Source organism: Carassius carassius, chromosome 29 (assembly GCF_963082965.1).
Source record: "Carassius carassius chromosome 29, fCarCar2.1, whole genome shotgun sequence".
Taxonomy (NCBI): domain Eukaryota; kingdom Metazoa; phylum Chordata; class Actinopteri; order Cypriniformes; family Cyprinidae; genus Carassius; species Carassius carassius.
In genome coordinates this window covers 28,876,539-28,893,098 of record NC_081783.1, presented here as the reverse complement: position 1 = coordinate 28,893,098, position 16,560 = coordinate 28,876,539, and the positions used below count along the sequence as shown (strand labels likewise).

Genomic DNA, 16,560 nt, shown 5'->3' with positions numbered 1-16,560 from the left:
AGTGCAACTGTTGACATTTCTACTATAAGCTGCAATTCCAAATAATCTTAATTATTTTTTTCTTGCAAACACACAGATTTGATGTGTTTATTCATTCTGACGGCACCCATTCGCCACAGTCATTACTACTGAAAAAATCTTTAACAATGATAAAATCCACTTACAGCTAACCACCAACTAGTGTGAAGTTGATATTCCTGCCCTATTAAAAAGACACACAAAAATAAAGATCGACAAGAGTTATGTTAAAAATATAGTTTTTTCAAATACATTTATTCAGATTATTTGAATCCATTACAATGTTCCTTTTCCACTGTGCTTTCTCTCACTGTCTCTTCTTTGCAATCCGACTATACCCGACTCGTTTGATGGCATTTGTCTGTGTGTGTGTGTGTGTGTGTGTGTGTGTGTGTGTTCAGTGTGAATAGGCCTTTAGTAAGTGTCATGAATACTAGAAGTTCAACAACATGGCAGTTGTTCAGCTGATGAAACATCTTTACGAAAAAACCTTCAGTAGACAAAAACAATTTGTGAGCTTTGAAAATGCCATGTGATCTAAAACCTTTGTGCATCCGCATGCCGTCGTAAAGACTAAGACTATCCCTCACATCCTCAGTGACATCTGTGTGAAATTGAATAAGGCATCTACCCTGACGAAGAGCAATTGGATTCATTTCTCGTTACAAAGCTTATTTAACGGCCTGTCTAAAAAAACAGTGTGTGCTTTCAAATAATTGCTGTAACCGTTAATTAAAATGGCAGTAGATGTACGTAACACCTCTAGAATTGATTTATACGTTATGTATGATCTTGCAGATATCGAGACGGGCTGTTTGGAGGAGAAACACAAGCGAGATCATTTCACCCAGCTGGTTGGAGCCTGTTTGGTGAGTAGAGCAGCATGTGATTGTGTTCATGACCACTGTGTGGCAGTGATGCACTTTGAAACGTGTCTCTCCAGTGCTACAGCACACACTGCAGATGACGAAATGGGGATTTTTTTTGCGAGCACACATAAGTGGGTGGCCGGTCCCCTGACACTGAAGATTAGCAGCCCAAATTCTGTCCTCCAGTGAAAAATGAAATTGTAGCCACAAAGGGCCGCTCGCCTCCCCTGAACAAACCTCCAGCGCTGTGCTGGAATTAAACGAGACGCTTTCCCTTCGGCTGTGGGTTTTTGAGCTAGGCCTCAAACCGGAGCACGTTTCTAGTCTTTGCTGTGGCAGAACACGAGGTGTTTGTGATGGCAGTCGAGGTGGCTCCTGCTCTCTCCTTTTCATCTAAACCACTGTACGGCTGATTAGTATGCAAATACGCACTTGTTATACAGTGTTATTAGTGTCTTATGTAAGTGTAGCTGAAGGCCATTGAGGTTGGATGTGGGCAGTGCTTCGCTGATGGATGCTGAGATGATATTCTAGCATTTTGATGAATTTAATACTGGTTTTAAGCCCCTGATAGATGCAGCTTCCACTGCAGTGTTGGGGAAGAGTGTCTAATTAAAGGCATTGTTGTCTGTGGTTTCCAGATCTGTGTTCCTGACGGTATGCTGAAGGAGAGATTGGATCCAGAAACGCTGGAGTCTCTGGGTCTGATCAAACAGGCTCAGCAGTTCAACCAGAAGATTGTCAAAATCAAGACCAAACTATTGTAAGTCACATTTCCACCTTAAATGAGCAGTGAGTTGGGCAGGTTGAACAGGTCTCTTGGTCTTTTGTTGTTGTGGTTAACGTTAATTACATAGACAGCAGCAGGTTAATTAGATTATACCCTAATGCATGGATTCAAAATAATGATACACATCTAATTTCTTTCCTGTTTACGTTCACTATAGACATAACTGGCTACACTTAGGTGATCTCTTGGCACGACAGATATTTTGACATAATTGCATGTGTGTTTGACTGTTCAAGTGAACTTGTGCTTTCTGGGAGGCTCTTTCTGTGCGAGGCTTTAGTCAGCGCCGGTGTCACATTGACTTCCTCTTTTCCCATCACTCACGTCCTACACCTTTTCTCTTTCATGCATCTTTTCGTAAAAAATGAAATGTGCTCAAATATCTGCTTTTTAATGACGTTCGATACATTCTGAAGCACCGGCTGCTTCTCTCCCTCTGCCATGTTTCTTTCTGTGAACATCAGATACAAGTGCTTAGCTTCCAAAGGACACGTGTAATTCTTTATTAATATTTAATAAAAGTACTCTCTTTAAAATAAAACTGCTGCATTCTTAAGCCAGTCTTGTCTTTTCAGCAAAGCATACTATTTAAGAAATAGGCTATAAAATCTTTTAGTGTTAACAGAAGACTGGGATTTCTAACCTCAGTGCAGGACCTTGAAAAATATTATTTGATAACATAAAAAAAAAAAATGGCACAGTGTTTTGGTTGATTTGATCAGTATTTAATGTAATTCACTTTTGAACAAAGTATTTTCTCGTCAACTGAAACCCTGTTGGAGACTGCTCGTAGCTATAATTGGGATTGAATAATAACAGAAGTAGTGTTATTGTTATTGAAATAGAAACATCTGTCCACAAAGATGTTAAAAATGATGTGCATGTGAATCATTGTGAAAGTTCAGTGGACTCTAAACGTCAATAAAACCGAAACGAGAAACACTGCTGGTAATCGTATATCGGAGGGAAATGAGTATTGAAACAGTTTCAATTATTCTGAATCAATGTAAAATATAAAATGGATATTTGACATCACTAATATCTAAACGTGAGGGAGAACAGCATGGAACTGAATGTGACTTCTTCAGTGTGCGATCATTTGCATCTGAAGCGCAGAGGTCGACCTCCGCTGAACACTCATTGGGTATAAAACACCTGGAGTTCATTGGTTTTCTCTTTCAGACACGGCTCGCTGCTTTCTGCACGTTCAGAGATTGTTGTGAATCTATAAAATGTCCCCAGCCTCATTTTGCTGTGAATGAAAAGCATAGCACTGAACTCCCATGATGATGATGAATTCACGCCTTCGTGTAGGTCTTTCTTAATGAGTTTTATCAAGATTACAGAGCAGTATGACCTGAAAGCCCCCGTTCGTTCTCTCACCACACTTCTTTACGTGCCATCCAGAAGTCCTTTCATTAACGTACTCCTGCCCTCGACCAGCAGACCTCAGCTCTGATGATGTACTTCATTAGTTTCAGATGACTGCATGAAGTTATTTTCTGCTGTAACCTTCCATCTTTCACTCTGTAGTTACAAACAGCAAAAGTTCAATTTGTTGCGCGAGGAGAATGAAGGCTACGCTAAGCTGATCACGGAGCTTGGGCAGGATCTGTCCGGGGGTCTCAGCAGCCACCTCGTGCTCGAGAACATCAAGTCATTGATAGGTACAGTATGCACTGCATCACCCGTCCTAATGACTCGTGAGCTCAGATACATCGAATATTGCTGTACAGTTCCAAACGTGGTATGATGAATTAGTAACAGTAAATGATCTTGAAAAATGTATACATACATACATATTCTAACTTAACTCCTCAACGGCAGGGAAAGTGTTTTCTGGTTATCTGCTCCGTTTGGCACATTCATGTGAAGGGGTAGGGGTTTCTCGATTCTCTTTTGGTTGAAGATTTTTTGGGACCTTGCTTCAAACGAAGGGGTATGAATTATCTCAGCATAAACCAGCTTCAGTTGAAAAATGGCTGCCTGAGTGAACAAAAAGACATAAATATATGCGTTTTTGGCATTAATAAAGATTTTAACAAAGAGTATCATAAGTTCATATTTATTACAGTCATGTTACTCAAAAAAACGGTTGCAAAAAATTGCTAATATTTGCTAACGTCATATCATTATAGACTGCATGATAGTGCCACAGCATGTTTTGATGATCAACGGAGAAACGAACATACAGCTGGCAAAGACAGCAAGTTTCTCTCCTATGCCTGATACATATGACAATAAAGATTTTTGACAAGGCATCTGGTATTCGGCCCTGTGATTGAATTGTAAGGGGACAAAGACTGATTTTAGATCAACACCCTACCTCTTGACACTCTGTTTCAAGGGGCAATGGGTATATTATAGAATTGGGATTGGACCTTAGCCAGATGTAGTTGAGAAAATCGCATTTTTTATCAAAATTATGCATTTTTATGAAACCTACATATATTCAAGTGTTGATTAAACACAGAATGCTTTAAGCTAGAATAAAACTAATTTGTTTTTTTTAAAGTAGAGGCTTTATTTTGTTGTATTGCATATTCAAGTATTCATACAGCAAAATATACTGAGGCCATCAAATTTGAGTGAAAATCAATCGCTGGCAGCGGCTAATGTAGACCAAGAGCTGTGAACTCATAAGGGTTTGGAACAACTTGAGGGAGAGTAAATGATGACCGGTTTCATTTTTGGGGTGAACTATACCTTTAATCAAAATGATATTTTCAAAAAATCATGTTTTTTTTAATGTTATGTTTTTGTATTGTTTTATTATATTAGTTAGCTATGTTTTGTTAGTTATTTTTAACCTTGTCAAAATAGCCTATATGCAGTTTAATTGAGATTAATGAAATGCACGATTAAAAAAAACAAAAAAAACATGATTTTTGAGAATGGTTAAAAACAAAGTTATCCGTTTTTGCAAACAAACTCTTCATACCTTTATACACATACATATACACCATCACCTTTTAAAGCTGTTTTTTTTTGTGCATAAATGCTTTTGTCACTCTGCCCTGTCATTTCTGTTGTCCTATTACATATCTGTGCCATCCCAAAGAATATAATTATATTTGTGTTAAATATATATTTACAAACACACACATAAGTGTAATGTTTAAGTGTGTAATTAGCAAGTTAATGAAGATTAGTTATTCTAGATTGATATATCTTAAAAAACCAGCATGAGTGTTGGATTGACATCAGTATCAGCAGACCAGTGTCCGTGTCTGTATCAGATATGGAAACAGTGGTATCTAGCCACCCCTAATAAAGACCATATGTGTAATACATGATATAGTGTCAATGCAGTAGGGCAAATGACAGATGTAACTCTCACATTTGCCCCGGGTCTCTGTTGAGCCCTGATAATGACAGGCGCAGTGAGCCAAATACAACACTTTATGATCACTTGAGTGAGCTCAAACCAGCTGCCATGTGAGAGACTGTCACCGAAATCATGAGCTGATGCAGTCCATGTTCTGTCCTCAGGATGTTTCAATCTGGACCCAAACCGTGTGCTGGACATCATCTTGGAGGTGTACGAGTGTCGCTCTGAACACGATGAGTTCTTCATCCCTCTTATCAAGTCCTACATGTGCGAGCACCAGACCCTCTGCCACATGCTGGGCTTCAAGTTCAAGTTTCACCAGGTACGCTCCATCGAATAGCATTGTGTATGGTTTCTTCATGCAGATCCACACAATGAAAGACACAGTAGTGTTGCACAATATACTGGTACTGAAAAAGTATAACGATACCCTGCTTTTAACAAGGGTATGATTCTGCATTTTACTAGTAACCGTACTTTAAGAATGCACTTTCATAGCTGTAAAACACAGGGAGGAATAGAAAATTAGACGTGCCTTTGATTATTATTTTTTAATGTAACCCTTAAAATAGAATCTAGTAAAATGGAATTTTAACACGGAAAATAGAATATGAGGAAAAATAAATCAATTTAATTCATATAAACACATTTCAATTTCACAAAGAAATATGAAATAATGCCCGAGAAATAATAAAAGGACAGCTTGAATCTAATTTTGTTCAAATATTTTTTTTTAGAAAATCGTATCGTGAATCAGAATCATGTATCGTATCGCACCATGAGTTGAGAGAATTGTTACATCCCTCGTATTGAGCATTACAAACAATTGCACACGTTTCTGTTAAGTTTTGTGTGTTGTGTGTTGTGATGCTTACTTTGTCTGTAGTCTGGATGTTTGCGCACATAGCATTCAATCCATCTTTCAGAAGCAATCTTTGCACAATTCCAGCGCTGAACTGAACTGACTCTCGTATGTGAGGTAGTTGATCTGGTGTAAAATGTTAGCAGAAAGTATAGGACTTTTTCCTTTTTTTCTAGCCATTTCCTTCGAAAATGAAATGTAACCACAGTGTCTTCAGCGGTCTATGGAGACTCCTATGTTTGTTGGTGCATCCCAACACACAACTCTTTTAATGGCTCTTTGGCACTGACATTGTACATCCAGCAGCTTCAGCAAGAGAACAGTAATGATGGACCGCTGCTTCTCATTCAGGGTTGTGTACATGCTAATAGGACAGACAGCGTCACAAATGGGCGGGCTTTCACCAACTATGTCATCAGAGAGTCATGTGGAGAGACTGTTTATGATGTTTTGGAATTATAAAATAATGAGTGAGTGGATTTTTACCATTCTATGCTTGTTGTTTCCACACACTGCAGCCACACAACTGTGTTTAAACACCTTGTAAAAGTGATCTTTGCATTCTATGGCACCTTAAATTTTCTCATGCATAAAAAACATTAAAATAATTCATAAACGGTTGTGTAAAATGACAGAAATGGTTTTTGTCATATTGCAGCCTTACCCTGTTAGACTTAATAATAATTTTAGATAAATGATACATTTATGCATTAATGTTGTTGTGTAATTTTAGAGTAAATAAACATGCCATGCCAGCTTCTGTTCCACCTATGCAGTGTACAGATGGCTAACATTTAATTGGTATCAGTCTGTAGTATTCTGATTGAAGTAATTGGTTAATTTGAAGTATTTTATAAGAAGACAACAGTGATACATTTAACACCATCATTACCCCCCCCCCCCCCAAAAAAAAAAATGGAAATCACTCCAGGGGACAAATATTGCCTCTTTTTGAAATTTAATTTCCGACCCTCACGTATACTGTAAATGTTGAGTTTCAGGTTAGGCATGTTCGATTTTAAAACACAGCCAGTGCTGGGCAAAATTTCAGAAATATTTCCACTCATTGTTTCTGAACATTTGTCATTGCAGTGAAGAGTACATCAGTTGGCATGGCAACTGTTCTGATAACTCTCTTTAGTTTTAGTTCATGTTATTGTGCAGTAATATTCACTGACTCATACAAGATGACTGCTGTCAAGTGTCATTTTCTGTCATAACTTTTTTTTTTCCCCGATGAACAAAAGTATTAGGAATCAGCTGCGGTCAAATGCTCAAAAGGAATAGAACAGGAATCGTTTGCACATAGTGAACATTACATTGCGCAGCTGGGTTTGTTCGCCCTTCTCTTGGACAAGATCGTTGTCTGTAATCATGTTCATCTGGTGTTTTCTCTTTTTCTCACAGGAGCCTAATGGAGAAACGCCATCATCTCTGTACCACATCGCTGCAGCTCTTCTTCAACACAACCTCATCGCTCTTGAAGATCTCTACGTTCATGTAAGTGGAAGAGTAATGTCTGGAGCAGTAGTGTACCGAACCATGCAGTGTCAACCCTGTTACCATTCTTAAAATGTATATTTAAACAGTTACATTTAATATAATCACTATATACATGTCAAATCCCTTCAAAGTGTACAATATTTTGATTTTGTGAACTTGACTATTACCTAGCATTTAGAAATTTGTTTAAAGTTGACTTGTGGGTAACAGGGGTGACAGATTAGGTTTGACCCTGTTTTTAAAGATTGTCTGTTTAAAGTTCAAACATTTTAAAGGTTGCCCTTGGTATACCATTATTGAGCTAATGCCTACATCATTCAGTGGCATATGAGTTCTAATTAAACTATAGTATCTAGTAACGCTTGTGTCAGTAACAGGGTTGACAAAAATACCAAAACATGAGGTCGAAAAATCATCATAAAATAATGAATTACATGGCCTGAGGTGGCAAAATACAATTTGTAGTCATTTTAAGATATACATTTTTTTTAGAATAATTTTGAACTTTTTTGGAAAAGGCACTGAGTTTTTTTTATTGAATGAACCTCTTATGAATCCTTTCCTTAAAACAAACCACAAGTTAATAGAGTTAATAAGCTTCCTGGACTATTGCAGGAGTTTTCCCCAGTGGAGGATGTTGTTTGCCTGCTTTAACTCTCACAATTTGAATAAGTTAAATTTTTCATGCTGCTAAGCTGGCCAAGGGCAACACACACACACACACACACACACACACACACACACACACACACACTGTAACAGCAGTGGGAGTCATAACTGCATTTAAATGCTTGAGTAAATTACCGTCTGGTGATGATTGACAGTGATGACCATATCAACTGACAGAACAAAAAGTCTTAATAGAACTTTGCAATAAACAGTAAACTTAGATTTAAAGGAATAGTTTTCAGTCACCCAGAAATTAACATTTGAAGTTTATCCAATATGTAGGTGACACTTATTCTTCAGCAGAGCATTAAAGAAGATTTTGAGCTGAAACTGCGGTTAATTATAATGTAGTTATTATAATTTTAACCACTTCAGCATGACTAATATGTGACTTAGTTTAAATTTACAAAATCTAGACTAAACATTAAAAAATAACTAAATAGACCAACACAACACAGGTCAGACTGACTAAATCATGTGTCTTTACACAGCTCCTCCCGTTAGATTCCAGCATCGTGGAAGAGCACAAGAGAGAGATCCTGGAGGCCAAACAGATCGCACGCAAACTCACCATGGTGCTCGTGCCCTCCGAAAAGACAGAGGACAAGGAGAAGGAAAAGGAGAAGGAAGAGGAAAAGAATGAGAAGGTAACTTATTTTTGCTGTAGCGTATTCATTAAATGAAAACTGAAGCACCAGAAAGAAATGTAAAAAATTACTGTTCGTTGGTGCTATTAAAGGAATAGTTCACCCGCAAATAATCATGTTATTCTGAACTAGATCCCGACTGATATGCGTTTTTTGGGGCCAATACTGATATTAAGGAGTAAAAAAAAAAGCAGATACTGATATATCGGCTGATATTCTTTGTGTATATTATAGTACAGTGCCAGTCAAAAAGTTTGGACACTTTCCCATTCATGTGTCTAAACATTTGACTGGTACTATATACACTCACCTAAAGGATTATTAGGAACACCTGTTCAATTTCTCATTAATGCAATTATCTAATCAACCAATCACATGGCAGTTGCTTAAATGCATTTAGGGGTGTGGTCCTGGTCAAAACAATCTCCTGAACTCCAAACTGAATGTCAGAATGGGAAAGAAAGGTGATTTTAAGCAATTTTGAGCATGGTTGTTGGTGCCAGACGGGCCGGTCTGAGTATTTCACAATCTGCTCAGTTACTGGGATTTTCACGCACAATCATTTCTAGGGTTTACAAAGAATGGTGTGAAAAGGGAAAAACATCCAGTATGCGGCAGTCCTGTGGGCGAAAATGCCTTGTTGATGCTAGAGGTCAGAGGAGAATGGGCCGACTGATTCAAGCTGACAGAAGAGCAACTTTAACTGAAATAACCAGTCGTTACAACCGAGGTTTGCAGCAAAGCATTTGTGAAGCCACAACACGCACAACCTTGAGGCGGATGGGCTACAACAGCAGAAGACCCCACCGGGTACCACTCATCTCCACTACAAATAGGAAAAAGAGGCTACAATTTGCACGAGTTCACCAAAATTGGACAGTTGAAGACTGGAAAAATGTTGCCTGGTCTGATGAGTCTCTGATGATTTCTGTTGAGACATTCAGATGTAGAGTCAGAATTTGGCGTAAACAGAATGAGAACATGGATCCATCATGTCTTGTTACCACTGTGCAGGCTGGTGGTGGTGGTGTAATGGTGTGGGGGATGTTTTCTTGGCACACTTTAGGCCCCTTAGTGCCAATTGGGCATCGTTTAAATGCCACGGCCTACCTGACCATTGTTTCTGACCATGTCCATCCCTTTATGACCACCATGTACCCATCTTCTGAAGGCTGCTTCCAGCAGGATAATGCACCATGTCACAAAGCTCAAATCATTTCAAATTGGTTTCTTGAACATGACAATGAGTTCACTGTACTAAAATGGCCCCCACAGTCACCAGATCTCAACCCAATAGAGCATCTTTGGGATGTGGTGGAACGGGAGCTTCATGCCCTGGATGAGCATCCCACAAATCCCACATCCAACATCTCTAAAGAATGCTTTCAGCACCTTTCTGAATCAATGCCACGTAGAATTAAGGCAGTTCTGAAGGCGAAAGGGGGTCAAACACAGTATTAGTATGGTGTCCCTAATAATCCTTTAGGTGAGTGTATATAGGATACAGTATAAGGCTACATAAACACATTTAATGCAATGATCACTCAAATGTGGTGATCAAACACTTATAATGACGTGACAGAGATATGTAATGGAGGCAGGGCATTTAACAATTTAACAAACTTTACTGGTCCAAAATGAGTCTGAGATCAGTGCGTTGAACAGTAAAGTTGAAGTTTATTCAACTTGAATTCAATTAAATTCCATTAAACTTTATTTCGTTGAAGTTTTTCACTTCTGAAAATTCATTCACAGATTTTTACTATACTGTCCTCACACACAGATGAAACTTACTAGTGAAGCGTTACATAATATAGTGGAGTGAATTTTTCATCAGTTTTCATTACTAACTTAAAATGAGACAAATCTGCTATTATTTTAAACTTCAATCTGTTATTTATTATTTGTAACACTGCGTTACCATAGGACATTAGTAATGTAATTTAATTTAATTTTAATGAGAAGACTGACAGTCAGTGGTTTATTGTAAAGCATTTTTGCTTGTTTATGTGGGCTGTCCCAAGCATGGTTGCAATGTGTTCATTGTCAAACTAAAAAATCTGATTATTTTTAATTCATAAAAAACGCCATTATTTTATTTGACCAAATACATATATAGGTTATTTTATTAACAGAATATTTTAGTTTGTCTTGTATATTTCATTGGATCACATAAGATTTTAAGTTTTCATATGGTCAAGTTACAACGTGCCCTTCAGATGTTACAATGTACTCCACCTTTGGGGCATGTTGTCACATTTAACTTTTTGGGTGTAAAAGAGAAACGTATACACTGTAATTATGAAAGCGACATATTTGTACTAGACAAGTGTAAAATTACTGTGGATTAAAAAATATTTTCTGAACCCCATGTGGATTTACACAAACTGAGAAGTGTTACTTTGTGCCCCGCTCTCCCCTACCTCTGTAAATAAATACAATATAAATTCACATCTCGTGCACTTTAATGCCCTTTGAATGTAACGTGTACGTTCAAAGGAACTGGAATCTTTGGAACTGGAATCATGGCGGAATTTTATGTGAAGTCCATTTTGCAGGGCACTTATGGTCGAATAAGACCATGCTTGAATGCTGCTGCCTGAAGAAACCTCCCTTACTGATCTCCACCAAATTCGGGAGATCCCTTCAGCTCGAGGGGCTCTCTCAAACACCACCCTCCATGTAATGGTAGCCCCCCGTGATTGCTATTTAACTACACATAACTCCCGAACCCTGGGGGCTATGGACGGGAGGGATCCCCAGAGTTTGATGTGGATTCACTGCGCCGTTACGGAGATATGGCCGTTTAAAATTTCAGTGCTTTTTCCATAGACTTGAGCTTTAAAGCATTTCGTCCAGGTCACCAGTAACAAACAGTGGAGCTGCTCTGCTGGACAAACCAAGTAATTGCACAATTATAAGCATTTTATCTGCATTATGTTATTGAAATTCAAATCGGAGGCATAGTTGCCAATACAGATATATCAGGGACTGGCTCATATCGGCCGATAATATCGGCAAAGCAACATATACGTGCTCTATTCCAAACCTATACTGAAGGGCTTAAACAGAAATACAAGCACCGTGTTTTGGTTTTGCTTGCTATATAGGCTTCAGTTGTAAGTGCTTTTTTGGTAATGTTCTCAGTTTACAAAACTAACACTTGCAGAAGAGTATAGAAGAGTTTTATGATGTAATAGTATAAATGCATGTGAATGTCAGGGTTACATGAATGGCTTTTGCTGGGCTGATCAGATGCTTGATTACAGCAGAGCATGTACAGACACTTAGCATGCACTGCGTCTGACATCCTCCGATTCACAAAATGCACTTCCATATGCAGAGATACGCTGCAGTTTAGCCATGCTGTTCACTAAGTTTGAGGGTTTAAATTAAACCATCAGTGTACACTTGAAGAATTTGCATACAGAATGCACACAGGGCTTGAAAATCCTGAGAAATAGCAGCTGTAGACATTAATTATAATTAAAATCAATCTTGCTTCAGTTCATTATTAGTAAGTACTTTACACGCTTAAATGCAACCTTATTGAACATAAGACTTTTCAAAACTCTTCGTCTTTCAGTGTACAGTCTAAATAAATAATTATGAATATGTGAGGCTGGATGACATCTAGTCGTCACACTGAAGCATTTTTAATTCTGTATGGTCTAGAATATCAGAAGTACCAGTACAAAGTTTATATTAAAAATACATGCAAATGATAGCAGTCTGTTGAGCAATGACTGCTTTTGATTGTGTGCATCTCTACAATAAATCTTCCAGTGTAGATGCAGCCAACAGACTTGCTGCTATTCAATTTCTTTAAACCAAACAGCAGTGTTAATAACAAAGATACACTCAGTCTTGGGAAGATTTCTTTTTTTAATGTCTGTTTACTTTAATTACATAAACACCATTGTTTAATTGAATCTTACCGTTTAGCCAATACATAAAGGTGTGTGTTCAATAGTCAAGTCACCTTTATTTATATAGCGTTTTTAACAATATAGATTGTAACAAATCAAATAAACAGCATTAAATAGGAAGATAGTCAGTCAATAAAGCAAAAAGGCAGTTCTGTGCAACTAAGCAAGCCAGAGACGACAGCGGCAAGGAACCGAAACTCCATCGGTGACAGAATGGAGTAAAAACCTTGGGAGAAACCAGGCTCAGTTGGGGGCCAGTTCTCCTCTGACCTGTCGAAACCAGTAGTTCAATTCCAGGCTGCAGCAAAGTCAGATTGTGCAGAAGAATCATCTGTTTCCTGTGGTCTTGTCCTGATGCTCCTCTGAGACAAGGTCTTTACAGGGGATCTGTATCTGGGGCTCTAGTTGTCCTGGTCTCCGTTCAATCGCATATTTGCTGTGCTACTGAATAAGGGCAAATTGAAATAAAAATGACTAAGTATATATTTATTCCTAATGAATCAGAGGACTGTCCCCTTGTGTCTTAATGTAACTAAATAAAACTAAGACCAAAACATACCATTTTGTGTCAGGGACATCACTTTAGCAAAGACTATAAGAAAGACAAGTTTCAAACCATGAATATAATAAAGGCACAGAACGCATTGTGCATATAGTTTCATGTAGCCTCATGCTTTGATGGATTGATTTTACTGTGCATTGTGGTTCAATGATACACTTCTTATGAAATAAAATGTCAGATTAAGAAAAAACAATCACAAATTCATCAAAATAGTTGTTGCAGCCAAGTTTAAAGTTTTTCACCTCTGACTGAATATATGAAAATCCAGATTTTAGAGCTGTTGTTGTGGCTTTGCATTAGTGTGACTTGTAAGCTGTATAAAAAACACAGATGGTGTGTGTGTGTGTCATCTGTCTCTGAAGATAAGAATCCCCTCAGACTCCTCACAGGAAGAGCTAATGAACAGAGGAGCGTGTAATGATGCTGTATGTGGAGGTGTGTCCTCCGCTCCTCTAATCTGTCTCTCCTCTCATGTCAGCCTCCTGATAACCAGAAGCTGGGGCTGCTGGAGGCGCTGCTGAGGATCGGTGACTGGCAGCACGCTCAGAGCATCATGGATCAGATGCCAACTTTCTACGCCACCTCCCACAAGGCCATCGCCGTCGCACTGTGCCAGCTGCTGCACCTGATCGTGGAGCCGCTCTACCGCAGGTACAGCATTCAGACGCACACGGTCCTTGGCCTGTAACTGAAACTGAGCTTGGTGCTGGTTTACGTTCACGGTCAACTACTCGCTCAGTGAATCGGTTCTCAGAACAGTGCACACCTGACACGCGCACTGAATCGCTGATTTTTGTATTTTTTATGTTGGATTGGAAATGAACAGGGGATCATTAAAGGTGCTGTATGTAGGATTGACACTGAGTGATTGAACTAGGTTTTGCAGTCCAAATTCAAAATATTGGAGAGGGTTGTTTTTTTCACCTGGCCCCTCTTCCTCAGATATTCTGGCCTGGAATGCACATTTTCAAAGGAGAATAACTGACTGTAGCATTGTTTTTCAGATAAACAAGTATGTTCTCTTAACATGTTTCTTAAACGTGCAGTATGGAATTTTTGGCCACCAGGGGTCACTCAATCAAAACAATAACATAAGACGTACTTTGATGACGTCGGGAAAGAGCGTAGGCTCATGGGAGTTGTTGTTCATTGGAACACGCGCTCTGTCGCTCCCCACATACCTCACTCATTTTAACTGAGGCCGGCGACACATTGGATGCGTGGCCCAAGCGTCTCAGTTGCGTGGCGTGTCAGTTTTTAATTCGGCTCCCATGTTAACAGGTTAGAGCTTGCAGACTGCCTGCGTGAGACGCGGAAAATGCGTGCATGCTAGAAATAGAACCGACGCCTATTTTTCACGCGACACGCAAGCGTGTTGGAAGCGTTTCCAGGCAAAATATAATAGGAAAATATGTTTATATGTAATTTTGTACATAAATACATATTAATTCATGACATTTTGATGTTTGAAAGTCTATAGGTTGACATAAATTCAGATACAAATGTAATTTAAAAAATAAATAAATAATTATCGTTTTTCAAATATTGCACCTGTCAAACATCGTCTATTTTGCTGTCAATACTGTTGACGGTGTCCTTTATCAGTAGGCTTTATATTTATGTTCAACATGAAGTATAGATATTGTTGTCATGAAGACAAGAGCCTGGTCTGTCGGCGGTCTCCCTCTATGACACCTACAGCAGCAGCACCGCGCCGCGCTTCTGGCACGCAGCAGAGACGCCACGCAGCCAGTGTGTCACCGGCCTTAGTATTTTGACAATCACGTATTTTCGAACGGAGAGATATATGAATTATCAGACCCCTATCAAATCAATATTCCATCTAGCTAGTAGTAACGTATATAAAAAAAAAACAGTTGCCTTTCGTTAATAATTATAATTAGGCTACGTTTATACTATGATATCGAACAAGATAGTGAACTGCATTTGAAGCTACTTTATCCAGCTAGATATAGAACACATGTAGATTTACATTATACTCTACATGAGAGCTAGTCCGTCTGCGTTTTACACAAGACATCATCGTTTCACAAAATATACGGATAGATATAGTGAGCTGAATGGATGTATACCTGTTTATTAGAATGCGAGCATCTCTCTGTAGTTTCAGCTTGTCACGAAGCTCTCTCCATCTTGGAAATGCAACTCCAATATTTACCCGTGTCTCGTTTCTTCTTCGTCCCAAAACCTTCTCAGGTCATTTATTTCACCCGTACGTTTGCGCTTCACAGAACGTGCAGGCAAAGCATAATCATGATCCATAACTAAGTTATTGATTGAGGTATAAATACGAATATAAACAATATAAATATAAAATATAATAGTCTCGATCAAGGCTAGCTACTACTTTTTCTTCTTCATCTCGTCTTTGCTTCTGTTCACCTTTGTATTTGGCGGTTCCGCAGGAAGTTAGATAAACTAGAGGGGTCAAAGTTTATATGACGCCATAGACGGGCGACAAAACGGAAATAAAGAAACGTGCCGTGTCTTCTAATTAAACTAATTTTCTCCGAATTTTATATAAAAAATATATAACATAGATATAGTGATATCTGCTATTTTTAAAGCAGAAAAATTACATATTGTGCCTTTAAATACAGATTCAATCACAATAACTCAGAGACTGCAGTACTTTACAAATACAAGCTTTTCTGAAGATCCAGGATAAAAAAAATGTATCTATAACATTTCACTGGCATATTAAAAGTGATATTGTCAATATATAATGTAATGTTTTTGAGTTATAATATTTTTTTAATAATAGTGCTATGTCATAATTATTCAACCCCTATTCAACATTGCTGTTTTTACAACAGTCTCAAAACACAAGTTAGCCTTTAGAAACTCTATTAAAAACAGAATTAGCTTGAGCTGTTAAACATACAGTTTGGCCCATGCATGTGTTGAAGTTGAGTAGCAAAAATGTCAACAGAGATCTCACAAAAGCTAAAGAGAATAAATATTGTATTACTTTAGAAAGGCTAAGGCTATATGAAGATTTCCAAGACATTGAAAGTTCCTAGAGACACAGCTCTCAGCCTTATTCCTTAGCTTAAAGTGTGTTTTACCAGAAAAACTTTGAGGGTGTTGAAGAAAAAGCACAATATCATAAAATGTTTAATCAGAGCAACTGAGAAAAACCTGCAATGTACAGCCAAAGACTTGCAAGATGACCCGATGAAAGGAGGAAAACCATTTCAAAGCAGTGTGTAAGAAGAACACTAGACAAGTATGGCCTTCATGTTGAGACATCTTGATAAATACCACTCTTGATCAAGAAGAACAAAAGGCAGACTTGAACTTGATCAAATTCATTTGTGTGGACTTGTGGAGCTCTGGGGGAATGTTTTATGGAGTGA

General features: G+C 38.3%; 1 protein-coding gene across 4 annotated transcripts in view; it reads left to right on the top strand.

The window, feature by feature from the left end:
* Positions 1–16,560, top strand: part of LOC132110004 (THO complex subunit 2-like) — a 71,390-nt gene that overhangs the window by 6,758 nt on the left and 48,072 nt on the right. For all 4 annotated transcript variants that reach the window (XM_059516533.1, XM_059516532.1, XM_059516531.1 and 1 more), the window contains exons 5-11: positions 817–887; positions 1,529–1,650; positions 3,211–3,344; positions 5,170–5,330; positions 7,278–7,370; positions 8,534–8,689; positions 13,659–13,831. In XM_059516533.1, the coding sequence (XP_059372516.1) occupies positions 817–887; positions 1,529–1,650; positions 3,211–3,344; positions 5,170–5,330; positions 7,278–7,370; positions 8,534–8,689; positions 13,659–13,831 (910 nt within the window). The remainder of the gene's footprint in view (positions 1–816; positions 888–1,528; positions 1,651–3,210; positions 3,345–5,169; positions 5,331–7,277; positions 7,371–8,533; positions 8,690–13,658; positions 13,832–16,560) is intronic.